Consider the following 26,684-nt stretch of genomic DNA (forward strand, 5'->3'; position numbering starts at 1 on the left):
CTCTGATTGTGAAAAACAGGTTTCTTAAAAAAAAAAAACAAAACAAAAAAACCAACAAAACAACAACAAAAACCAAAACAAAGAAAGGGCTTCAATTAAATAGTTTCTTGGTACTTGAACCCAGCTGGGCTAAACAACTGATTTACTACTCATTGGAAAGCAATTCCATGTAGGAACAAACCCAAATGCGTAGCCAGTAAAAAACCAGCTTCATTCTGGGCCAGCCCAACCATTGCAATGCAAGGCAAAGTACCATCTTTCCAAGTTCACTGGTGTTGCCAAATCCATATTTACCATGGAAAAGGTGCTTTGGCAGGTGACCCCACCCTCCCAGCCTTTTGCCTGGTTGGCCATACTTGCTGCAGGGGCTCGGCATCACTCTCAGCCGTGGCAGTCACAGCTGGGAAGGTCAGTGGGGCTTTGTGCTGGGAGCAGCTCTGGCATACGCAGCCATGGGGGCAGGAGTGTCAGATGTGAGAGGTGGCTCCATCTGTGCCACACCCCGTGCTTCCCAAGACACAAAGCTGTGTGCTCCTCCCCATGTGCATTGATTGACTGTCACACATTTTATTAAAGGCCTTCCAGTTCTGCTGGAAAGTGCCCCTTAGTTCTTGCTGTGAGTGCTGTGTTGAGCTCTGTGGACAGGGAGCTGAAGCTCACAGTCCCAGTATTATTCAGAGGCCTATATTTATTCCTTGCCTCCTGCTTATTCTGGGATGACCCTGCAGTTCATACACATGCATACACTCCAGCCAGGGCGCATTTTATTGCTACCCAGACCAAACTACATCCACTGCAAGATACCACCATGAGTTCCTTGACATCTAAACCCCAGGAAAAAGGAGACCCTGGCTAGATCTGACATTCCTCCCAGGAAAAAGCAATGTCTTCTCCCACACGCTTGCCAACCATGGTGTGGAAACACAGCCCTGTATTTTCCAGCTGACTTTGCTTCATGCTCACACACGATGCACATTGAAGCAGTGCTGCAATTTATTTCCGAAACTGGCACTCAGCATTCCCACCACCCTGTGGGAGCAGCATGGTACAAAACCCCAGGTCACAGTGGCACCATCTGAACCAGGGTTAATTACAGTGAATCCCACCAGAGGTCATGCTACCCACAACCCATCGTTCCTCCTCATCTGTATAAATAACTAAGCCAGGCTAAAAGTCAAGTCCTACTTCTCTTGCACCCACCCAACTAGCCAGAGGGAAGAAACAACACCTTGTCCCCACTGCTAGAATGGTGCAGTGGGAAGTGAAGGCTTTGTTCTGGCTCTAAAAATGGCAAAAGACAGAGTAGCTCAATCCATCTTCCAGCTCTGAGAATGTTTTCAACAGGCAGGTGAAAGGGAATGGCACATTTTGGTTCGGGATCAAAACAGGGGCTCACCTCTACCAGCAGTGCCTGGAGGTGATGGCAGTGCTCCCCCAGACACCAGCAAGTGATCGCACCCTGCCCCACACCCCTCCTTCACCCTCCACACACCAACACAGGCACCATTCCTGAGGCTGGGAGGGGGATAGCTGCCTCAAGTCTGTGGTCTCCTTGGTTTTGGCTATGCATGGGTACATCAGATTTTCTACCCTAGGAAGGAGAGACCAGGGACCTGCCCACCTGTGCCATTTGCACCTTGCTGGTGAGCCCACCTTTAATTTTCATACTGGAGCCCAAACTGAGGGGTTGCAGAGGACCATTTGTATGCCTATTTATATCACCGAGTATTGGATTGTGACTTCTTGTGTTTTGATACTGTGGATATTTTTTTTTAAGTTAAATATATTCTATTGCTGGACAGCTGGAATGAAATGCAGAGTCTCTTTATGTCACCTGGAGAAACCCCATCATCCCTGATTCCAAACGGGTTCTCGTTCTCCCACCATCAAGGCAATGGAGAGCATCCAGCAGACACCAGCCCGCACCCACATCCCCTGAGGAGAGGAGGCAGGGGCCAGGGCATGGCTTCCTTAAGGAATTCATGACCAGAACCTGCCAGAGGAGCAGAAAGCTGGTGAGAAGTCTCACACAAACCTCTGGAATGGAGACAAGGGAGAGGGAAAAGCCACCTTGTGTTCCCTTTTGCACATGTCTACCAGCAATCCTTCTTGACTGGGTTTTGTTTGCAATTTTAACATTTTAACATGACTCCAGGCACACTGTCCCCACTCCATGTGAGAGAACAGCCCACGTGCTGTCAGGAGCATGTCCACAGACACCTGAACAGAGCTTAGCAGGTGGCAGTGCCTCCCCATGAAAGGCAGCTCTGCTGCAAGGGCCAGCAGCTTGTCAAAACACCTGCACATTTCAGCCATCCACACTCCATGCTCCTCCTGTGATGTACAACACCACAAAACACCTCTACTCTGCTCCCTCCCCAAAGCCACTGTGGGTAGAGAAACACATGGGAGATCCCAGCTGGACCGGAGGGGCCAAACTCAGAGTTGGTGCAAGACCAGCAAGCAGGGTTTTCTCACACACCCTGGCTTTGAGGGGTCTGGGAGGTGGGGCAGAAGATCCTTTCACTTGCTATGTGTTTCCATTCAGGCTTCAGCCCTCAGCAGGGGAAGCACTTTGGGATGAAAACTGATATATAGTAGTATGATACTATTAATACACCCATGCAAACACACCAGCACACGGCAAACCCACAAGAGAGATCTGGAATAATTATCTTAAAGAGATTTCTTTAACACTCTGCTATTGGAACCATTTCAGAAGGGGAAGAGGAAAATTAGCAGTAAACCACACAAAAGCAAAGTAAAAAACTGGAGCTTGGTGAAGACAGATGAGACGCAGGGAAAACTCCATGCCACATTTCTGGGCACCCCCTGCCCAGCCACCCACCTCCTCCACACTGTGGCCCAAGGGGAGGCCGACAGCCACCACACACCTCACCCTGACTTCAGGGGTGAACTGGTTCACCCCCCAACACAAGAACAGAGCACAGCTCAGCCCTTGCTGTTGTTCCTCTGTGCACCTGCTCTGTGCAGCACAGCAGTGGTTGGTCCAAGGAAACTCCCTTCTCAGCAACTGGTGCCTGGAGAGGCTGACCTGGAACAGAGACTAGACAGAGCAAAAGGAATAAAATGGGTATTTATTGAAAGGATACTCCTTGGGCAGTGCAAGAGCCTGGCTGGGGCTACACCCAAATCAAATCCAAGATGGATCCCAGTCACGAGTTTTTACACTTTTATAAGTTTTGGTTCATCCACACACTGGGGTCAATTGTCCAACCACAGCCCCAGGTTATGAAGTCTCAGCCCCCTGGCTTGCCCCCTTTCCCTCTCCATTGTTTATGGTTTTTTGGGTAAGGGGTGTCCTTGATTCTCTAGCTGGGAAGGGATTGTTTTGTTTAACCACCCTGTGAGGAGAACTTACTAACACCTACCATGAAGTTTCATGAAGAGCTACACACCAAGCAGCAGAGAATATGAAAAATATAAAAGTGAAAACCCAAGGCATCACAACCACCACACAACAGGGACAATTCCCTCCCCCTCCACTTGCAGCCTCCCCAAACTGACTCACCTCCTTACAGCTGCCATACACCTCCGGGATACATGCCCCAAAGGGCTGCAGCCGCAGCTCCAACATCACTCCCAGGGTGATGGGGAAAGCTCTGCCTTCCTGCATGCTCCAGAGCAATCGCTGTAACCAGCTGAACTTTGCATCAGGCCATCCAGGAGAGGTTGGGCTGTTGGCTGCTCTAACACTGGTGGGCTAAAAGCAGCTTGTGCAGGAGGGTTGCATGGCTTGCAGCTCACCCTAAAAAGGAGCCAGGGTTTGCCCACCAGCAGCTCTCACTGCTGGCCATGCAGAGACATGGAAATACACCACTTGGATATTGGATCATCTAGAGGTACACTTTTAGAAAAGCATAACTTCAACTGTATTCTGTTCGAGCTAGCCTGAGCAACCATTTTGAAAAAATAATGTCCATGCAGAGAAGGGTTATTGCTGGGTATGCATGTACTATCTGTAAATCTCAGTCATGCTGTCCAAATACATGTTCAGATCCACATGCAGCTATGAGAAGGTAGTGCCTGATCCTAGGGGGTAACATTACAACTACAGGCTACTTCAGAGCTTGTCTCCACAGGAAATCTGCAGCCCTGTGGAAGAGGATGTGAGCTTTAAGACTGGCAGGAGTGTATGTTTATGTCTAGGGCACATCAAGCATTGTGCAGCCGGAGATGTGAAGGGAGGTTGTGGGTTTTTAAGGGATAGGTCTTGGTTAAAGGCCAGCCACATGAATGCCAAATTCCAGGCTTAAAATCTGTTTATTCAAGCAGCTCGAGCAACACAGGGATTAGGAGCCACTGTCCCTGCAGAGACAATGTGTGAGTACCCTGGCACACTCAGAATGCTGGAACCTGCCCTGCTGGAACCTCTGCCCACCAAAGCAGCCACTATCACTGCCTGTCCCACTCCTGGCCAAAAGATACAACAGGCTCAGAGGATGGGATGGCACCAACCTGCCCTGAGTATGCTCCATGGGCAGCAGCGCTGTGGGCTGTACAAGCACTTAAGGAACATCCTCTCTCACCCTTAATGACCCCCCCCTGTAAACCAAAGGGCCTGTAAGCCTTCCTGCAAAGCCATTTCCCATGGGAAAAGCAGCTGGGCATGTTTGAAGTGCCTGCCTGGGGCTGATGAAGGGTGGGAGGAAGCACGTGGCACCCCGCAGAGCCCACCCACGGGTCCCGTTATCTCCCCTGTCTCAGCTGCAAGAGAAGCAGTTCTCTGTGTGTGTGTGTGTGTGTGTCCTTGCAGAAATCCTGGGGTTCCTGCCATGGAAAGCAGCATATAAACAACCCACCTTGCAGCGAAAGTCCCTTCTGACACAGAGGTCAGTCAGTAGAAACTAAAGTATTTGATTTTATTTCCTGGCTCTGATCAGATGTTTGAGTAAAGAATTTTGTGCCCCTATTTCTCTTCGTGCTCCTTTGTCCTGGTGGTTTCAAGTCTTAGATTTCTATGGTAGGGAAAGTGTCTTTGAACACCCTGGCAACAGGCAGTGTGGAGAGGGGGGAGTTGGCCCCAGGTCTTGCAGGTCTGACATTGTTAATACAAATGGTAGGAGGTACAAAGTCCCAACAAACAGAAAGACCAGTCCCAAGCAGGCAGTGTAGCAGTGCCAGAAGTGGAATGAGCTCCTGAGGCCCCAGAATTTTCCAGTTTCCTCCAGAGCTGACCCAAATGGGATTCACTCAGCAGTCTCCTCCATGGGCTTTCTCTTCTAAGTGTCACTAGCAGCAGCTCTCCTGTGCTCTCTGGCTGTTTCAAGCGGGAAGCACAGTTTGATCCTGGAGAGCAGCAGGAACTAAGACAGGCCTCCTAAGGGTGGGAAGAGAATGCCTGACTGTATAAAAGCAACTGCAGCCCCCAGGGCATCCCCCAGAGCAGTAAATCCCCATAAAAGGCCTTCCTTGATGGAGGCATAACTCGTGGTGGGTCAGGCACTGGAGGTACAGGACACGGCAGAGCTGTGTCACTCTGGGGGTCTGAAGTGTGGACCTGGGCATGGCAGCTCATCCCTGGGACCCCTGCGACTGCAGGAGCAGCGTGTGACCACTTTCATGGACTTCAAACTAAGTGGCAAAAGGTGAACAAAACCAGCTGACACTAGAGCAGAGCCCTACCCACTTCTCCCATTTCCTAGAGGTTTTTAATTTTTTTTTTTTTTTACACTTCACAATAACAAAGAACAAATTTGTACTTTTTAAGGGCGGGGAAGTGAACAAAATACAGACTCAAATGAGGGTCTGAGTGGGAAAGCTGCTCCCCAGGAAACAGGGGCTGGGGCTGCCGGGAGGGCTCCAACCCTGGGATGGCACAGGGAGGAGAGACGTGTTGCCCCCAGCCTCTCACCCCTAGAACCACCCAGAAAGGAGATGTGGGCAGCATGAACCCTTCACCCCCTGCCCTGCTCATGCCGGCTCCGGGATGGAGTCGTTGCTACAACGCTGCGTTTATTAATTTTAACGACCTCCCCAGCTCGTACTGGGAAAGCCAAATGCCACAAGCGCCGGGGATGGAGGAAAAGCCTCAAAGCAGCGGAGCGCATCCCGGGCAGCGCCGGGGCGCGGAGCCTTTCCGCCGGGAAGCGCTCCCTGTCCCGCCGGGGGCACATCGCCATCTCCCGGCTCCCGGGGGAAGCGCCGGGACACGGGGTGGTCGGCCGGGGCTAGGGTCTGCTTTTTAAAGTACGGCAGAAAGGGGAACGCAGCCCTTGTTGGGCTGAGAGCGAACTCGAGCTCGCCCCACTGAAGCCTGGAGGGTGCCTCGGTAGCATCCCCCCACAAAATATCCCCAAGCCAGCAGGACTCTGGAGGTGTCAGGTACACCCCCACGACAAAGTGGCTGAAGGGAAAGGCATCCCCAGGCTGGTGAGCACCCTCCACACTCAGATGCTGCTTGGCCATCCTGTCACCGCTGCCACGGTGTCCCCATGCTACCCCGGCCATGCATTCCCTGCAGCAGCACACAGGCAGGAGCTTTTCCATTCTGGCAACCTCCTCCCTCCTGCTTCCCCCCGGCCACACTGGGCAGGAGGACATGGGGGTCACAGGGCTCTTGCCAAGCTTCAGGCTGGAGACTGCTCTGCATCATCCATGGCAGGGTAAAATCCCTCCCGAGGTGCTTCCCAGAGACCCCAAAACTCCACCAGCTTGTGTTGGGAACAAACTTGAGCACACCGTTTGACCCCTATTAACCACCAAACACACAAGTCCTGCATTTTCACGGGCTGGAATGCCCAGCTGGCCCCCAGCACCCCTGACTTATGGGAGGCTCATTCTGTCAAGCAGTGCCTAATCAGGCAACGTTGAAGGAAAGGAGCTGCCCCTCCCTACCTGCAGCCTGAGCAGACTACCTTACACTCCCTAGCACTGCCAGAGGTGCTGGGAGGCTCTGTTCTGTAAGAGAATGTCAAGTTTTATCTGTTCTCCCTTAGAGAAGGTCTAAAGTTTTCTTTGTTGCATTAATGGAAGTCCTGGCCTCTCTTCTCTATATTGAGTTTATGAGTAATTTAGTTTATTAATGCAGAAGGTGGCAGGGAGCTCTGGGCTTTGTCTTGGGGGTGCAGTAGAGCTGGGTAAGGGGGCCAAGCCAGGCTCTTGCTGTGGCATGGGCCAGTGGAGGCCTTCCCCTTCCCAACCCTCTGCATAAACCTCAGGGTCAGCAGATGCTAGCACTGAGTCACAAGGAATTTCTTTTCTCGACTTAGTTCCTTTTCCTCTTCAAAGGAATAGGATGAATGTGTCTTTACAGACCATGTAGATCTGCTTTTGTAGATAGGCCCAGGGACTTAGAGGTAGAGAAGTAATGGGAGAAACTATCAGTTCTAGAAAATGTTACCAACTGATATAGACTGCTCCTCAGCCAAGGTCCTGATAAATCTCTGAACTTAGAGAATAAGAACAAAGACTGAATGGAATTATGAATATTGTTTTGTTATATATAAAAAAGGGGTAGATGTGCATGTTAGAGGGGGACATGCAGTAGGACTTTTGAGAAGTCTGTACCTTCCAAGTACCTGAGCCAATAGGGAAAGGAAGAGGGTGTTGCGGACAGAAAATTGGAATAAAAAACAGATTGCTATTTATCCTCCAATAATTTGAGAGGCCCCAGAAGAAATGCCCCATGGCCTTTCCCTTTATTTAAATAAAGTTACAGGAATCCTCTGTCTCCTTTCTGAACGTAAGCCTCTGTCATTGTGAATTCTTCTGCACACCCTCCACCACAACGTCACGGTGTTTCCTCAACTCTCAAGAGAGGTTTTCACAGAACAGGGTTCTTCACCCTCTGTTTTTACATTTCAGGGTACAGCTGGGTAAGTTTTGGAGGCTTTTGTTTTCCTCTGAAGGTAGGAAGAGGAGTCACATACAAGAGACACCCCAAAAACCGGACCTGTAGGTAAAACAGGGGCTGTCAGCTCTGCTGGAGTGAGCTCAGTGGCCAGACAGGAAATGTGTTTGCTTTCCCACAGCCCAGGAGAGACCACTGGTGCACAGGCAGCAGCCTCCATCCAGTGTCCTGCCAGCTCTGCCTCTGACCAGGAGGTTTCTAGTCTTCACATTCCACACTGCAGGGTTTCTCCTGCAGTTTGTTTTAGAGGAGCCATGGTGAGCCAGGTCTGGTCCCCAGGCTGGGCTGCTCCTGAGGGTCTGGGCACTAAATCTGGCTTTCCTATGGGGCAGCTCACCAGCCCCTCCTCATCCATGTCTGTGCCAGAACAGCTCCTGCTCTCCTGTGCTTGCACAACCAGCCAGGAGGGAATGGAGCTGCCTTCAGGCTCTACAACCTGATTCCTCCTTCACTGAAGAAACAGTGCCGGGATTTTTGTGGCCTTTGGTCCAAAGCTTTCCCTCTGGCCCTGCCCACAGTATAGCTGAGAGGGAGAGGAGCAGGGGGAGTGTTTGGCTATGCCAAGCAGCTCTGATTCCCCTGGGTGCTTTGGCATTCACCAGAAAAGAAATCACAGGGTGGCACTCGGAAACTGCTTGGCAGAAAAATTGAAACTGCTTTCAGTGGCCTTCTCTGCAGAAGGGGGATGGAGAAATTCAGGCCTCTCTGGGGGCTTAGCTCCCACTGAGCCTGGGCCTCCCACAGCCCCAGTTCTGCTCTCCCCCTGCCCTGCTCCCTGCAGAGCCAGTTCCTGTTTGTCAGGATCTGTTCCCAGCACAGGGTCCTTCCCTGCTCTTGCTTTTATGCAACACTGCTGGAGCCTGATTCCCCCCAAGTCATGGACATGAAAGGCTGTTCCAAGACTGCCACAAGCTGCACAGGGCAGACACTGAATGCACACCAGGGGAATGCTTCCCATATGCCTTTATTTGCAATGTTACAGGACTTTTTTACAGGCACTGTGCGTTGGTGTTCCAGACTGGTTTGGACTTTTTTTCTGTATTACCCAATGACTGAGAGGTATGGTGGGAGTAGGGAAAACCCCTCACAATAACCATTCCACCCTCCAGGAAAGCATAAGACATCTGAGCACAACAATCTGCTTCTTCCGAAGCCACGAAGCAAGGAATCTGGTTTATAAACAGGCTTAAAAAATAACATACATATATAAGAGTAGCTCGAAGCTAAAGTACAGCGGTAAGTGGTACATAGCTATGCATATCTGTGCACACCCTTCCTCCAAAGCTGGAAAAGGCATGGCTTAAAAACTACAAACACAGTTTAAAAAAAAAAAAAAGATTCCATGCATTACATTTTAGTGTTTTGTGCAATTAAAATGGGATGAAAATAAATATAACTTAAAAAAAAAACCCAACCTTTTCCATGACACTAATGGAACAGCGGCAAAGTCTATAAGGCACTTCCACATGGGCTATTCTAGAAAGCCTGGCAAGGAGCTAAAACAGTGCAACCATTTACAATGGCATCTGATGAGCAAAAGACACCTGTCTGGTGAGATATGAACTGAGAAAAACCCTAGGAAACTTCAGTCCTTGGGAAAGAGGCTTGGCTGCAGATGGCTTGGTGGCCAGCTCCTCCTCCTCCCTATTGCTGCAAGGGAGGTCTCCCCCATCAAGGGTGCTGGACCCATCCAACTATGGCAGAGGGGTTGGGAACCCTGCTCCTGGGGAGCGAGACGGGACAGTGGGTTTGGGGTTGGATGGAACAGGTGAAGGATTCGTGGCTGCCAAGCTCCTGCACCACCTCCTGCACTGCACATTCCTGGACATGAGGGCTCCTGCCTCCCACAGCCTCCCCTCCTCTCCAGGGATGACCTTTAGCGCACCAGCCCTGCCGCCGCTGGGTTCAAATGTTCCAGGAAGTTAAAAAATAGCCTCCGCCCTAAATAGGGAACTGGGTGTTTTCTTTTCTTCACAGGAGCAGGAGCACAGAGGCCTTCACATGGCCCCAGGCTGGGGAGCAGCACAGCTCTCTGGAAAAAGGGCCTGAGTCCGGCTCTGCTTTGCCAAAGGTGTCTAACTTGGGAGCTGCCTCGCTGCTGTAACCCTTCACCTGATGCAGATAGAAATTATGGAGATGCTCCAGGTGGGAGGGTCGCTGTGGGCTAGGTGTGAGCGTTGGTGGTACTACACGTGTGCTCAGCTGGTGATAAAAAAGACTGATCAACCTGGATGGCTACTTTAGGTCTCATAGTAGTCCTTTATAAGATATTTTTCCCAGCTAGGGACGATTGGAGACCCCAGCTAAGGTAGGCTGGAAGCAGTTCCTAGCAGGGGAGCTGGGGCTCTAGAGAGGAGCCCAAAGTTTTGCTCACCAGGGAACCCAGCATGGGGGACACAGGTGGGAAGCACCTGGCCATGGCAAATACCTGTGCCTGACTACATGGCTCTGCAGCAGGAGGGATACCCTCGCCCTCCAGTGCCACTCAAAAACAACTAAGCAACCTCTAAAAGATGTCTTGAACACAAATGAAACCCCCAATCTGCCCTTCTAGCAGCTCTGAAGGACTTAGCACAGCCAGTTCTCTGAGGTGAAGGGTGCTGGCAGAGACAACTAAAGGGCTCCCACTACAGTGTCCTTCACCATCTCCACACCTCGCTAACACTCTCTGACTGCCAGAGGGTCCTGGGCAGGGTCACTGAGTGTTTTCAGGATGATTCTGGTGCAGGAAGAGGCTCCTTCCTCTGCCAGCCCACTTACCATCAGGCTGAGCAAGAGACAAAAACATGATAGGCAAAGCATGCACTTGCCTAAGCAACCCCACCGGGCTGCTCTGGGCCACCTGCTCCCACTGACTCTGCAAAGCCAAGGTTTCAAGTTCAGCTTTTGCTCTGGCAGGTTAGCTCTCTATTTACAAGGAGGGGTAGGGGAAACAACCAAGACAACCTAAAAAAAAAACACAACAAAAACACATTAAATAGGGAGAGTATAGCTTTCAAATGGGGAGGGCGAGGGCTGGAAAGTGTCTTGTAGTGCAGTTCAGAAGAGTCAGTCGGGAGCAGGTTGGGGGTAGTGGCAGAGTCGGATGCACGGCTTTAATGCAAGTCTTCGCTCTGGGACAACTCTGTCAGGATCTGAATGAGGTTGTCCAGCCCCCAGAGGTAGCCATCCTCTCTGTTCCCTTCCACCCAGGGCACGTTGTGCTGGAGAACTTGTCCCTCTGGAAGTGGGGTGGTTTTCCCAAAGTCAATCATCCAGACTTTGGCTTGTTCCTGCTTGTCATGAATGAAGAGGAGAGAGCTCCCAATTACCTGTGGAGAGGTGAGACCAATTAGTGATGCTCCTGTTGCTCATTTTCAGCCCTCTTTGGGGCTTTCAGACACTTTATCTCAGGCTGCATTTCCAAGAGATGCTGCTGCAATTTTGCATGAGGAAAAGCAAGTTCTGGGTGCTGCTGGTCGTGTTCGCACATGGAAATGGGGCATTTGGACAAGCTGATTTACTCATACAAATCCCAGGTCTTGGCAGAAGGAAAGGATTAAAAAACCATGAGCATGAAAGATAAAGATGTTTTGGAAAATGAGCTAAGGTCCCTTAGCAAGGAATAAGATGAATTGTCTCAGCCTTCAGATGGGGATTTTTTCAAGGCTGGTTCTTTGTGATCAGCCTGTGCTCTTTGCGCTCACCAATCCTGCAGACATCACCCCAGGGATGGGGACACTTCAAGTACAGGTAACTTGTAACCTGCCATCTCCTGCCTCAAACACCATCCAGTTACACCCAGACTGCCCCTAGAATATCCTCTTGGCACTCACAGCACTCTGGGTGTGCAAGGTACAGAGCTGCATGCTCATGAATTTCCTTTTCCCTGAGTTCACTTGGCTGCATCTGCTTTGAAGGGTTCTTTCATATCCTGATAGGCCTTTGGGAAAATTCTGCAGCAAGCAGTGGCCTGGGCAAGGCTGGGGAAGCAAACAGGTGCATATGGGCTCTGATAGCAGAAGTCTTAAGGACTGTTGCAGTGGGATGAGCCCCCACAAGCCCAGTGGTCACCACATACAAAGCAGAGATGCTCAGCAGCCCAGCATCGTGACTGGCTCACAGTTCCAGCCAGGCTGATAACCAGCAGCAGCTCTGCTGTGGCTTCCCAGTGCTTAGGAAATGTGTATCAGTATCAAGCCAGTCACTATCATGCTCTTCTGCTTAATCTCTGACTGGAGATTTTAGCAGGGGATTCTACAGAAAAGCACCAATGGGTGCGTTTCAGAGCTGTCCCAAATGAAAACTGATTTCCAAATTCTCTCTGATGTACATGAATTGATGACTTATGAACTCACTTGTCCCTGTGTCACAAATAGGGACCTTGGTGACCAGAGTGTGAGGGCTGTAGCAGAGGTGATGCAGAGCACTGAGAGCCACAAGTGCTCCTTAGGATGTGTAGGTACATGGAAGAAAATCCAGCTGGTGTCAGCTCTCCAGAACACCAGCATTAGATATTACTGGGGACTCCCACATCTGTGCTACCAGCAGGGCTTAGCCTGAGGTTTGCCTTTAGACAAGGGTTTTGAACAGGATGTGTGTACTGTTTGCAAAAGCTGTTATGAATCTGCATTTTTCAGGAGACCTTTTCCTCCAGTGTGTTGGGAAAACATCCAAGGTCCAAAGATGTGTATTATTTCCAAAAAATGCTTATCTTTAGCTCTCCTCCTGCTAACCTCTTATAGTCCGCTCTTGGCCAGGACATAGCATTCTAATTTTAAGGAAAAGCCTTTTGCTGACATTCTTAATTTGTGTGTTCTGGACTGTCCGATTCCCCTGCAGATCCTTGGAGGAGCCTTGTTCAGCAAGGGCCCCACAGAGGGACAGAGAGTTTGGCAGACCTTCTGCTGTGCTTCATTTCAAAACGGGATGGAAAGTCAAAGCTTCTGCTTTTTAATTTTTAAAGAGTGGAAACTCCTTTCAAGCCCTCTTTGAAAGGCTGCTTTGTTTCTGTGTTTTCGAATGAAACCCTGGCACTCAGTTTCAGGGAGAATTTTGTTTCCTGTGTTGAACTGCCCTGAAATCCTCAGTTTTGACATTTCCCTTCCAATTGCCTTCCAGGCGCTGCCACCAGGAGGCACGGCTCCATCTGTTTTTGGCTCCTGGCAGGACCCTAAGTGTGTGGCTGGGACTGAGGTAGTTCATGTGGCTCTGGATGAGGGACAACGGGCCCTTGAAGCTGTGGCTCCTGAACCCTGGGAGTCAAAGGTTCCTATGAGGCTCTTTTGTTCCTACATGTGACAAGGACGCACAGTCTCATGTTATGTTAATTAGATGCAATAGCAAAATTATTGCATTAAATTATGGATCATTCCAGTTGCTGAAATGGCCAAAAAAGATAGTGCTCTCTGCTTGTTTCCCCATCAGCACTGAATCTTCACTGTAGACAATGTTGGTATCATGGACACTCATTTCTGTATGAAATTCCTTCTAAAGGAAGAGTTGGTGCTGTGGTGCCCCAATGAGATCAGGAAAGGCATGTTTGGGGTATCTGCAATTTATGGCTGTGTTGAAGCCTTGTTTGATCATGTGGAGCAAAGGTCAGCCAAGTGCTACCTGACATGCATTCAAACAGACATTTCTCCTGAGAAAACCCTTGTGCTTTTACACTAGGGAATATTCCCTGTCATAAGCAGCCCAAGTTCCTCCTAAATCACTTTTAATCTGTTTGAACATTGGCTTTCAGTAGATGTGAGCCCATGTCAGACACATAAACGTTGTATGTTATCATCTATATTTGCACATAAGTATTACATACACATATGAAAATAAAAATATAAGAATAAAACAGCCCCTGACTTTGACTTCTCTGCTCAGACAAGCTGAGATTAAACAGTTTGCCTCTCCAGGCAGATCTATCTAAACAGCAGTATTACCTCATGGCACTTGAAGAACGGGGATGTCTCCAGGGTAGCACGGATACCCTTCAACCGGTTAAGGTAACTGTTCTGGAATTACAAAAAAAAACCCAACAAATCCAAGCCATCAGTGTTGCAGGCAACCTACATAAAAACACTGCACTGGGGCAGACAGGAAAGTCACCCCTGTGCCCAGCATCCTCCCACAGACCTTTCCCTTTGGAGAGTGTCCTCTCTTTTTTTATGATCCACTTATACTTTTGGCTCCTACAGCACCTTGTGAACTCCTGTGGCTTTCAAAACTTAGTGAAAGCATTTTCTTTTGCTGAACTGTTGCTTTCTGCAGAGCATCCCTGCTGCATCCATGGTGGGAACACCTAATGCAGCAGCTGCTACTTTTTCCTCTCCCCTGAACTCTCTTAATAGATCAACTCTTCACTTCATCTGTCTTTTCAGCACTCATGTCACACATCATGTGACACTTCTGCAACTCTGTTATCAGCACTTTTGCAAAGCTGGTCCCATAGGCAGAAGGGTTTTCACAATGGCCAGCACACAGGTCAAGACCCACAAGCCTGTTGGAGCATTCCTGCAAATTGCTGGAAGGCACTAAACATTCTCAGGGGGTTCCACTGATTTTGGGGTTTATATAGAAGAATTAAGCACAGGAACACACACACAGCAAGTATCTGGGCACTGTAACACACGTGCAAGGGGAGAGATGGGGATAGCTGTATAAAAATGCACTGGCCAAGGAGCCCCATCCAGAGTCACAGAATGATGTGTGCTCCAAGTTCTTTGGGGATAAAATGCAGCCAGGCAACTTCATCTTCAGATTCAGGAATAATCCCTGGGTAATTCTTGTGAAAGCAAGCATGCCAGTTTGAAGGAGACAGTGCCAAGGACCACTCCAGCTGGAGCTTTGCATTTGGAGACTTTACACAGTGCAGCTTAAAATGGGAGTGCTTTGTCAAATAGGTTATTTGACATGGTATAAATTGTTTACAGCCAAATCTCTTTTTCTCCTGGCAACTTAGGGAAGCTTGGAAAATGCTGGCTGTGACTTATCCATGTGAAGTGTGCTTGGCACGGGACCACCCTTCTGTGAGAGCGGGCACAGGCAGCCTGCCCTGCCAGGATGGGAGCCCCCATCACTCACACAGAGGAGTACAGAGAGGGCTTGGGGTGATCACGAGCCCAGGGGTGAGGGGCAGAGCATGGCTGTGACTCCTCAGTGGGTTTTGGGAGCCAATGCTGGAGATCCTCAGCAGACTCAGACTCGGGTCAAGCAGTGCTGCTCTGGCCAAGTCCCCTCCCAGCTCTCCACTGATTTCCCCTCACCCTGCACCAGGATGCTGTTTCTCTTCAACATTTCTCAGGCATTTTAAGAGAGATTGATCAGGCTTCAGCCCTGCAGGCCAGGGACCTGATGAGCTGAGGCCAGGCTCCACAGGAAATGCCCTCTCCAGGCAGTGCCCCCAACATCTCCCACTCACCAAAATGTTCCTGTTTCCTCTGGTGAACTCGTTGAAGGCCTCCATTACTTGTTCCTTTGTCCGTGTCTTCTTGAAGTCCCGGTTCACAGTGCCATCCTCTTTCTTGAAAAGAAGGGACAGGGGTGAGTTGGATGGGGAGGAAGGGAGTTGGGGCAGGAGTAGTGTTTCTGCAGCCATGCACGTTGCCAAGTAGGATGTGACCAGCATTTTTGGCAGCTGAAGGATGTGTCTGTGGAGCAGGGATGAGCAGAGGCAGCAGGTCTCTGCTTGCACGTCCCAAGTTAATCCACAGCCCCAGCGCATTGATCTCTACTGCAAATGGAACTCTCCATCATCAAATACTTGCCAAGGCCACTGGCAGTGTGGACAAACTCTCCTCACAGACCTGGTGCTTGCTGCTGAAGACTACTTGTTTCTGGTGTTTCAGTGCCCAAATAGCTTCCCATGCTGCTGTGGCTGAGAATGGCACAGACACCAGCCCTGGACTGTCTCCCTGGCTTGGGGAGGAAAGGAGAGCATGATCACAATGGGACAAAATGGAGTGTGGATGGAAACAACATCTCAGGAGCAGGAACAAAACTGCTTTGTGAGAAATCCTCTATGGAACATTGTAGCAAGAATCCAGTCCCATGGCTGTCTGGCCTCACTGGTCCTTTGATAGCTCATGGATCACAAACCCTGCTAGGCAGCAGCCTAGCACTGAGATGCAGTGAGCAACCTTCTGCTCTCCTCTGCCTTTTCCCCCGAGGCACATCCATCCTTGGCCTGCCATGGGGATGGCATGGCTTGTCCACTGCAGGGACGACACTCAGCCCTGGCCCAGAGACTCCTGTCTGAACTCTGGGCAGCTTTGTAGGTCTCTCCTCACTTCTCTGGTCCTTCTGGGGCTCTGATTTTTACATCAACTCATTTCATTGTCCACAGGGGCCATAGGACAGGCAGGCAGATCTCACTTCTGGATACAGGGGCTATTTTAAACCACACTTGCTTGTGTTCACAGCTCCATTTCGGGGCTCCATCTTACTGCTCCAGACAGCTTGTTTGCACACAATAGAGCAAAGGGACAAGGACCAAAAGAAATCCTGTGGTCTGGGGAAGATGAAGGATGAAGGAGCAAAACAGAGGCTGGGGGAGGAAGAAGGTACAATGAAATCTCCTGCCCTGGAGGTTAGAAACCCATCTAGTGAAGTGCCCCAGCACAGGGCAATGTGCATCCCCTGGAGAGGGGGCTTGCTCTGGGCATGGTGGCCAGTCCAGCTCAGGGGAAGGTCAAGTGTCCAAGGTAAATCTGCCACCAAACCAATGCCTGAAGTGCAGTTTGGGATGAATCACACAACACACACCAGCTTCCAGCTTGTGTTTTGTGTAAGCATTAACAAAGGTGGTAACAAAAGCAATGTACAAAAGAAAAACTCCAGGAAAAAACTTTGTTTGTACCAATTGCAACGACTGCACCCAGCTTCAAATCACCCTGAACTCAGTCAGACCATTGTGCTGCCACAGGGTGCAAAAGCAATGCTCAGGGCTGGCAGAGTGTGTATTGGAAGGGGTCAGAGACAACCTTTTCACTGGAGACTCCATGCTGCTGATGGACCATGCAGAGCTAGGACCTGTGCTTTCAGCTGTGACCTTGCTGAGGATGATCTGGTGGCATGTGTGTGATGTATAGGGGAAGGGGACTTTGCTGCTATATATGTCCCTTATGTGAGCCTTGATGTGTCAGCTCAGAAATGAACCCACTCTCCCCCAGGGGAATGATTGATATCAATCTGGAGAAGGGCCACAGCACTAACTTCATGTGTAAAGAGCACAACTTTCCACAAAGCATCCAAGAAAGGAGATGGACTTCTAAGTGCTCCTAAAAATAAACGAAAATCACAGATGGCCTTTCAGATAAGGCAATCTCAGCTTCAGGAAAGCCAAGCAGCCTATCCGTAGTGCTGCTCCCAACATTACCCACCTCCTGCAATTTCCTTGCCCAGCCACAGGTTGCTACCACGAGGCTGACAACTGCCATGACATTCACAGGTGTCCAAGCCCCGAGGGGCTGCCTTCCACGAAGAAGAAATGTGAGGGGGGCTGATAAGGACTATCACAACCTCCGCCCCACCAGCGATTCCAGGTCACGCTGGTGTCACCGGGGCAGGGCTCGGGGCAGCCAGACCTCCCCCCAGTACTGCCTCTGGCCTTGGATGAGCCTTGAGAGCTGCCTGGCTTAGCAAAGTTAGATGGAGGCTTTCCAGGCTGGTTTTGGGACCCTGCAAACATTCCAGCCCTGGGGAATGCCAACCCACAGTGGCAATGGTGAGTAACACTCACACCAGAGCAGCAGCTCAGGAGCCTCACTTCTTACAATGAGCCCCAGCAAGTTTCAACTGGGCCACCAGGGATCACTTCTGTTACTTTCAGCATGGAAATTTTATTAATAGCTACTGTTTCCAGAAGGTTCGAGCTATTCCAGAAAGTCAGATGAATGTCATTACCTCCTTTTGCAAAAGAAAATTTCCATTTTAAAGAGGAAGAACTGGATCCTCAAGGCCCCCTGGGAAAGGGAGAGGTCAGTCAGGAAAGGGTTGCTTTCTTCATACCCAACCCTGACCTGCTTGTTTGCCTTACCTGACTTTGCTATCCAAAAGGCTTTCACTGCTCCTCTCCTTCCTATGACCCCTTCCCACATGCCCTGTCCTTCCCTTGTGCTTCTCAGTACTCTCCTCTAGCAGCCCCCATCAAGAGTGAGGGGCAGGGCAGATTCACCACTGGTCACGGGGAAGCACCCACAGCAAGAAATAAAACATGGTAAGACAGCCACGGCACCAAAGGCACTTTCCCTAACACAAACTCAATCCCAGAAACAGGGAGAACAACAGAGATACAGCACAGCATGACCAGCCCTGCTGGAAAAAAGACCTGCCGTGAAACAGTATGAACTGCTAATGCTTTAGCTTAGGGGAAAATAACCCAGAAGCTGAGGGATTTAAGGAGAATTACAGTAATTAGAGCCTTGATCATATTTGTCAGCACCCTAGCAGCAGCAGCAGGAATACTGCTGGAGGCCAGCACTCCTCAACATTTTTCAATTAAAGGGCTGTTTCACCTCTTTGAAAAAAAAGTCCTCTGTTCAGATCAGGCAGCAACTCATTTATAGCTGGCCAAACAGAGGTGCAAATCTTGTAACTCCTTTATGGCTTTTATTTTCCTCCACAGTGTTTTCTGGCCTCCCTAGGGACATGATTTGTTTGTTTGGGGTTTTTTGTTTGGTTTTTTTTTGTTTTTTTTTTTTTAATTTTTTAATTTCAAGTGTTTCACATATGACCTGTCCCCTAAACATCCAGACTGAGAAGCACCACTGGAGGCCAAGGATATATCATATTGGACTATAACTAGACTGATATTTCTGATTATACCAAGAAAGTAGGAAGAAGAAGCAGTGCATGGGAGCTTTAGTCCCAGCTGGTCCCCCTTTTTCATATAACCTCAATATTATGAAATGCAAAACAGCAGCAGTGGGAACTAAGCACGGGGCTGTCCCAAGCTGGAGCAGCTCAGTGTACTTATGGACATCCACAGCAGGAAAGGGTCTTTGGGAGACCTGAGGAGATCACAGAAAAGCTGCATGAGTAGGCAAGTGCCCTGACCCAATGTAGGCACTGCAAAAAGCTGTTGTGGGGAACATGACCATGAGCATCCCAGGCAGAGGCATGGGATGGGCAGGGGTGCCTTGCATTGCTTGCCAGGAAACTTTGTAAGGGGCTCAGCCCAAGAGCTGCTCCTGGCATGTCTGAGAGTGTTTGAGTTAGAGGTAAATACACTGTATCCTGCTGGCCATGAAACAGCTGAATGAAGGAGGTGCAACATGCACAAAGCAAGAGACAACTCCCTTCTGTAGGTGGTTAGAAGTAACAGCTCTGAGTGACCCACTCCGGCTGGCCTTTTAAACCCATGGCCTAACCAGCATTTGTTTGCTGGTGAGGTGAAGAAAAACGCTACCAGGGAAGTCTACAAAATCTGGTCTGAGGGCTTTATCAGAGAACAGCTTCATTTGTTTTAATTCTATCATTTTGACACCACTATCTTCAGGCAGGAGGTTAGGCTGAAGAGACCCAGACAGGCACTCTGGGAGAATTCTGCCCAAATCAGAGAGGAGAAAAATAATCTGTGATCAAGAGAAATAAACTCCTCCAATCAAGACACATGCAGATATGGAGCCATTGTTTTCACTAAGAACAAGTGGCTGCTTTGAGCTACTGCCTGGGCCCTCAGCAGCTACCCAAGCCTGAATTGAAAAAAACAGAATTTGACAGAGCTTCCCATGGCTGCCAAGCCAGGCATGAGATTAAACCCTTGTCTCAAGTGTGATATTACCTTTAATTCACACTGGCTGGCTATCAAAAGGTACAGGCCATTGCTAATGTTCATGTAAGCAGTGTCACTAACAGTCTGTGATTACAGACCTAACACTGTTCAAGCACTATCCCAGATGCCTTTCTTGCTGCAAAGCCTCCTTAGAGAAAATCTCCTGGGCTGGCTCATCTGCTGGGGACTCAGAAACATCCTAGTTGATGTCTCCAGAAACATGAGTGCTGCTCTGAGCAAGTGCAGCCAGCAAGTTACACGTGCATGGAGGTGCTGACAGAAAGTGCAGCTCTGTGTGTTTGTCCCATTTCACAGGGCTCAGTCGCTGAATCTTCCTGGACAGGCTTGTAAACACCTCCTCCTTAATGACTGCGGCTAAGCTCACAGCTCCAACCACAGACTGGCACACATTCAAGGTGGGATTTGGATTAATGGCTCAGCCCAGCGGCAGAGCAGAACTGAATGCAAATAACTAATTTGAGTCTTCGAGTTGGAGGATGGCACTTTGTATTTTGCAGGGAGGGAGAAATCAACCAGGCAGCTGATGTAATGAGATTGTGTCTAAACCTATCCTTTTGCATGGATGCCCTGAGCTTAGTTGCATTGTCAGAAGAGCAGCAGTGCCCCAGGTGTGTAGCCTGTGTGGTGGTTTGGCTGCAGGGGCTGGGAATGTCCAGATGTGACCCACTCTCACCACTAGCCTGCTGTGTGTGCACCTCTGTGAGTGAAGCTAGCAAGCACTCCCACCAGCTGATCCCCTGCCCTGTACAGCTGGCCAGACTCACCTTTATCCCCTCGATCCTGAAGCCCAGCGTGGCGGTGGAGCTGATGGTCTCTCTCCACTGCATGTAGCGGGGCTTGGTCACTGCCCGCAGCACATTCTCCTCCTCAGTGGGGGCATCGGGGTCCACTTCAATCATCTTCTGGTACATGTCCTTCCTCAGGCTTGGCTTCTTCCGGGCCTTTATCAACTCCTCCTCCAGGTACGTTCTGCAGGGAGTGAGGGGGTGTGTGAGCAGGGCCACCACATGAGGTGCTGTATATCCACAGACAGCCCTCACCCCAGAAATCAGGCTGATCCAGGACAGCTGATCCCTAAGGAGCAGTGCAGCATAGGAAATAATGGAGCAAGCCTCATGGTGGCTGAATTGATCCTGATTTAATTATCACTCCATCATCAGCACCCACTATCTTTTCAGTTCATCAAGGAATCACAACCAGTCTGGCAATAGCAAGGGAAGGGATTTCTCATAGGTGCTCATGGCCTTGCTGCTGCCACCCCAGCAGCCTCCTCGTGCCATCCCTTGTCCTGAGAGACCCACATCCCAATGTTCAGGAAACCTGAGCTCTCAACCTGAGCTAAGCATGCCTTTCAAGATATGCCCAGGAAACTGTGCCCCTGCTCTGGGAGTCAGCTGAATTGAAGGCAAGAGGGATGTTACTGTGTCCCATCTTTCAGCATTAGCTGCTGCTCCCAGTGAGGGTCAGCCAAAGCTGTTCCAGTGCCTCTCCTGGGCTTTTCCATCCCCACACTCTGTGCACCATGAAGGCTCTGCCTCACCAGATGCTAAATGGGGTGTTTTCACACAGGACTGTTCCACTGATGGTTATGATTTTGTCCAGTATAGGTCTGCTTCAAGTGGACTTCCTAGCAAAAGCTTTCTCTACAAGATGAAGCACAGGAAGGGATGCAACCTTGGCCATGTGCTTACTACCACCCCAGGTCCACAGGGTACAGCCAAGATGGGGGAATGGGGGAAAGAGGATGGAAGGTGCAGAGGAGTGTGCAAAGACCTTGGTTTCGTCCATACTTCAGAGAAGCACCTCTCTGTGCCAAAGTACAGTGGTGGAAAACTTCTGCACTCTGGCATGCATAAAACCATCACCCACAAAGTAATACTTCCTGCAGCAATAGTAAACCACCACAGAATTCCTCTCACAGCTCCCAAATCAATCCTGGCTCAGTCTGGAAAGTGTCCAGGCCCTCCTCAAACAACCCACCAAGTTGGGTGAGATGTCCCAGCAAAGCAACACAGGAATGACCCTGTCTGTCACTGTCCTACACCTCACACTAGCCATGCCCAGCTCTGCAGAAGGACAGTGCCCTCTGCCCATGTCCCTTGTACCAAAATCCCAGCACTGAGCATGTGGCTCACCTCCAGAACCAAGCAAAACAAACTGGAAGGGTGCTGAGTGACTATGTGGGACAGTGTTCCTGTGTCCCAAGAGGCAAACTGGTGCCTTTGCTTAGGGCAAATATCCCCAGGCCATCGGCCCCTTTGAAAAATACTGCAAGTAAAAGCAATGAAGGTCTTCAGCTGAGATCACCAAACCCACAATTTTGGAATAAAATAAGATTAAATAAAACAGCAGAATAAAGAAGCAGCATGCTAGAAGTGCTGCTTACACTTCTCAGAGAGATAGAATGTCTTCTTATGAGAATGACAGATCATCAATATCTGTGGCATGGTCCTCCCCATCGACTCAGGCTTGTGCCATCACCAAGGCTTAAGAAAGATAAAGATTTGTTTAGGAGTGACTGGAGTAGGCTGCCACATCCCAAAGCCAGATTGGAATGAAAAAAACAGCCTGTATGTGCCTAGCAGCAAGCTTCTGGCTCAGAGGACAGGTTTAATAGCCCTAAGGTTTAGATTATTTGCTCAGCCATGGGGATGCCCCATTCCACAGTATTAACTTTATTCATCCCCTCTCACCAGCTCCTCCCACAGCACCATCTTATTTCAGGATGATGATGCCCAGCACGTTTGCCCCCTTGCCTGAGCTCCAAAACCTCAGTCTGCATAAATCACCTGACATGTGATCTGTGCATGGGAGACTTTCTTCCTCCCAGAGACAGCTACAGGGGCACCTGGGAAGCATGTCTAGCATCTCTTCCCCTGGTAGCTGCTGCATAGGTCCAGAGTGAGTCCTGTTTCCTTCCCACAGCAACATGTGTGTGCAAACCGGGCTGTGCCAGGCCCTCTGCCCTTCCCTCCACCCCTCCAGTGGAAAGTATTCCCCTCCTCTTCCCTGCCGACAGTTTGAGTTTCACATTGGGATTCAGGAGGGGGAAAAAAAGATTCCTCCCTCCCACAGAAACCCATCAGTTTTTCCAGCAGGGCAAGTGTCTCCACCATGTCTGGACTGTGCCTTTGCCAGCGAGGGGGGTCTCAACTCTTCCTGCCACCAGCCTGCAGCACACCCAGGGCTGATGGGTGGCCTGAGGCTGCTCCAAAATTGGCAGCCACCTGGGGTCACCAGCCCTGCTCACATCTGCTCTGGGACACCCTTGTCAGCTGTGGCACAGCTCACTCAAAAACTGCTGCTGGCCAAGTGGCTGCAGCCTGGGATCCTGGTGGATCTGGAGGGATGGTTCTCAAGGAGGACACGGGTGATGTTGCTCATCTTTTAGGACATATTTCAAGAGCTTTGCATGAAAGGCTCTGAACTACTTAACACACACATCTTATCCCTCCAGTGCGCATCGGAGCAAAGGCTGAGCGGAGGGAAAATTTCTCACTCACTGAAATAGTGCCTTTCAAGCACCTTTATTTCATCTCTCTGGCACCCTGGGCAAGATCTCCTACACCACATCATTTGGCTGTGTCCTCATGCTGCAGAGGAGACCTCTGAACAGCTGCTGTGCCATTCTTGTGTACCCAAACCCAAGCAGAATGCTGTCCCCTCTGCCACACCAAACCTCTCCCAGCGTGCAGGACAGTCAAGAGGAGTAGGAAGGTGCCTGGTGTATCCTTTCCATACCCAGATCCCCCCATGGCTCTCTCATGGTATTGGCTGAGGTCTCCCTGAAGACAGGTGAGACTGGTATTCTTAATTGTGTGTTACAGGCAGTTTTACCTAGGAGATGCATTTATTTTTGAGTATCCTGCCTTAAAACAGAGAAAACAACCCCAATACCACTCACCTGACCCCCATTTTGCAGTCCATAACACAGGGGGAGTCAAACTCAGCCAAGAGATCTTCCATCTGGTTGTATCGCTCCCCATCCTTGACCACATCTCCGTGGTAGGCAGGGACATAGGGCTTCAGGACATCGTTCATGAGGCGGTCGAGGCACCGCTGCTCTGATTCACAGTGCTTTTTCAGTATCCTGCCATTGGCTGCTGCCTTGAAACTACCTGAGGATGACAAGGGACAATCTGGCACTTACTTTGGATGGTGGGGGGATGATGCTGTGCCTTCTAAAAAGGAAGGGCAGCCAAATACCTTGGAAGCACCTCCATTGACACATGCACCCAAAGGAATCCCTACAGGCAGGGACTGAAAAGCTCAGGTTGCCAGAGGTTTATGACCAGCACTGTCATACCCCAAAGAGGGCAGAGACCCATCCTGCAGCACCCGGCAAGTTTGCTTCACATCCTCTGTGCACTTCTCGGTAGGTTAACATCTTTGTGTCTATGATTGCGTGGGGCACCTTTGTGCTGGACAGCATCACCTGCTTTGCAGTGGGTCAGGAGGTAGGCCTGGTTCTCACCCAAAGCACCCAGCTTTCTGCTGCCTGAGGAAAAAGTAGCAATAATACCTGCTGGCCCTGAGAGATTGAAAGCCCATAGCACCTTCACACTACCCTCACTAGCATTTAGGTAAGTCACTCTCCTGGGATAGAGACTGGGAGCTGCAAGCTGTGACACTCATGCAGCAGCCTAAAGCAGTTCAGGCCAACAAAGCTAATTAACCTGGGATAACGAAGGGCCCTGCCACCACTCTGCTCCTCCCCATGCTCCGTACCTGCGTGTCCCGCTAGCTGGATCCAAGGGTACTTCTTCTTGAAAGACATCACAAACGGGGACCAGTGCACCATATTCTTGATCTTCCTCCATGACTTGCTCTAAGGGGAAACAAAATCATGAAGATGAATGCAATGTTTTAAGCTTTTAGTGTCTGTCAAGTCACTTCAGGCAGCATGAAGCTGTTTTGGACAGGGAAAGAGACACCACAGCCAGCAAAGGATGGAAGCAAACAGAAAATCTGCTCTTTTCCCACTGTGCTGTGCCAAGCTGGAGCCACTGGGCCTCAACTCGACATTCAAAAATCACGAGTAACTTCACTAAAGTGGATGGCATTACAGCATTGTTCCAGTTGGCTGCTCCTGCTGCAGAGCACCCAGCCATCCGCACTGCCCCATCCCCACTCCCCGCATCCCTCTGCGGGAGCAGCAGGGACATTAACCCCTCCCTAAGCACTGCATTAGATAACAGCAGATGGAGTGGGAAGGCAACCCAGGACTGCCATACAGCCACACAACCGAGCTGCAGGTCCTGAGGGGAACAAGAGCACAAGCACACAGAGGCTCCCTGCCTGGCTTTTGCTCCCCCTGAGAGGCAGCTGCTGTGTCCATTAAGCTGGCAACCCACGTGCGCTGATCCGCTGCTCTGGCCCATCTGTAACTACAGTTCAGAGAACAATTCCCTTCTGACTTGTTGTGTTTCTCACAGATAGATTGCTCAAAACTATTTACACGGCTCTAATGAAGGCTGCACTGGATGTATGAAAGCCTCCCTCAATGGCTCCTTCCTGTGAGTTTTTCCCTGGATTGTTCTAGGGAACACACCACCAGTAAAAGGCAGGGGATGACCTCTTTCTTATCTTGGCCCCAGAAGGTGACGGCACAAACAAATTATGTGAACGATATACAACGGCAACAATGGAAAAATGCCTTCTTGCAGGAGCTGGGACAAACAGTGTAGTCCTTGGCTGCTCCAAGTTTCTGGGTTCAGCTGGAAGCCAGCAGATAAATTATCCTCATTTGCTCTGCTCTTAAGGCATGGGAGGGAGCCTTCCAGAAAGCCCAAGTAATCTCTTCCTCGTGTTTGGAGAACTGGCTCCAGTTCCAGTAATGCTCCACAGACAGGCAGGGAAGAGCCAGCAGCCCCAACTTGCAGTTTGGATGCTTGCTGGGGGTGAACTCACAGCACAGGAATCCATGCTGGGAACTGCTAACACGTTTAAATGGCGAGCAAGAAGCCAGACAAAGATGTTAGTGTCTAAAGCGCGGAAGTTACACTGGGTTATCCCTGTGCTGTGCACCAGCCTGTTGGGGAGCAGGGAGATCCAGGGGCTACCCAAGTGGTGGGCAGGACAGGGGTGGGAGAGGGGAAGAATAAAGGTCCTTCTCCACCTTGCAGCCTGGGAGGAGCAGGGCAACCCTTCCCTGGAAGGCTGCCCGTGGCTCGGAGCGTCCTGGTGCAGCCTGGCACTGGTACAGCCTTGCAGGAGTTTGGCAGGAGCTGCCCAAGCACGGGTGACACTGGGCATACCCTTCTCTCAGGCTCCCCCATGCACTGGGCTTGCTCTGCCAGGGGGTTCAGGCAGTTCCCTACCTGACATGAGGATGAATGTTTTTATTTCCACGCAGAGTGCCAGAACTTGTGTGTTTTAGCTGTTCTTTGTTCTCCTTCTGGCAGAGATCGAAGGGGAAGTGGAGGGGTGTCCCCTCCTTTTGTCCTTAAAATAGTAACATCAAGTCCTGGTCGATGTAATGAAAAAAGGGGGAAGAAAAAGTCTCCGGGGGAGTTTGGACTCCAAAGGAGTGTGACCCACCTCCTCTAAAAGGAGTCCTCCTCCCACTTGCAGCACAGCATTGTAAGTCACTTGGTCCCAGGAAACGTGCCAAGGCAATGTGCCTTCCCAAGCCAAGATTTTGTTTATTGGTTGTTAGAGCTTTATAGTTAAAACCTTGAAGTACTTCAAGGTACAGGCAGAATGGAGGCAAACAGTTCCTAAAGCAGGGAAAGCCACTCTGGCTTCCCCCTGCCAGGGCTTTCCCGGAGTGATGCTCTCCATTCCAGCACTGCTCCCAGTGCAGGTTAATGACCTGAGTCCCCTGGAGACACAAAACACAACAACAACAGCCCTTCTGCTGATCTGAATGGGGCAGAGAGCCAGTCACAGCACAGCCACCTGAGGAACAGAGGGCACATCCTCACCCCCTTTATGCCTGACGGAAACATTTTCATCCAGGCCTCACCCGGTTTCAGGCATGCCTTTAGCCAGGTGTTTCCAACCCAAGTGTTAAGGACATGTGTAAAACTTTTTTATGGGGAA

General features: G+C 50.2%; 1 protein-coding gene across 1 annotated transcript in view; it reads right to left on the reverse strand.

Moving 5' to 3' along the window:
- Window positions 1-8,798: 8,798 nt before the first annotated feature.
- The window catches only part of ITPKB (inositol-trisphosphate 3-kinase B), a 65,143-nt gene continuing 47,257 nt past the window's right edge, over window positions 8,799-26,684 (reverse strand). The window contains exons 2-7 of the mRNA XM_062489338.1: window positions 24,369-24,468; window positions 23,545-23,758; window positions 20,405-20,609; window positions 15,267-15,368; window positions 13,789-13,860; window positions 8,799-11,184 (exon numbers count right to left, since the gene is read on the reverse strand). Of these exons, the coding sequence (XP_062345322.1) occupies window positions 10,969-11,184; window positions 13,789-13,860; window positions 15,267-15,368; window positions 20,405-20,609; window positions 23,545-23,758; window positions 24,369-24,468 (909 nt within the window). The 3' untranslated portion in view covers window positions 8,799-10,968. The remainder of the gene's footprint in view (window positions 11,185-13,788; window positions 13,861-15,266; window positions 15,369-20,404; window positions 20,610-23,544; window positions 23,759-24,368; window positions 24,469-26,684) is intronic.

This window comes from Cinclus cinclus, chromosome 3, assembly GCF_963662255.1.
Source record: "Cinclus cinclus chromosome 3, bCinCin1.1, whole genome shotgun sequence".
NCBI classification, from domain to species: Eukaryota; Metazoa; Chordata; class Aves; order Passeriformes; family Cinclidae; genus Cinclus; species Cinclus cinclus.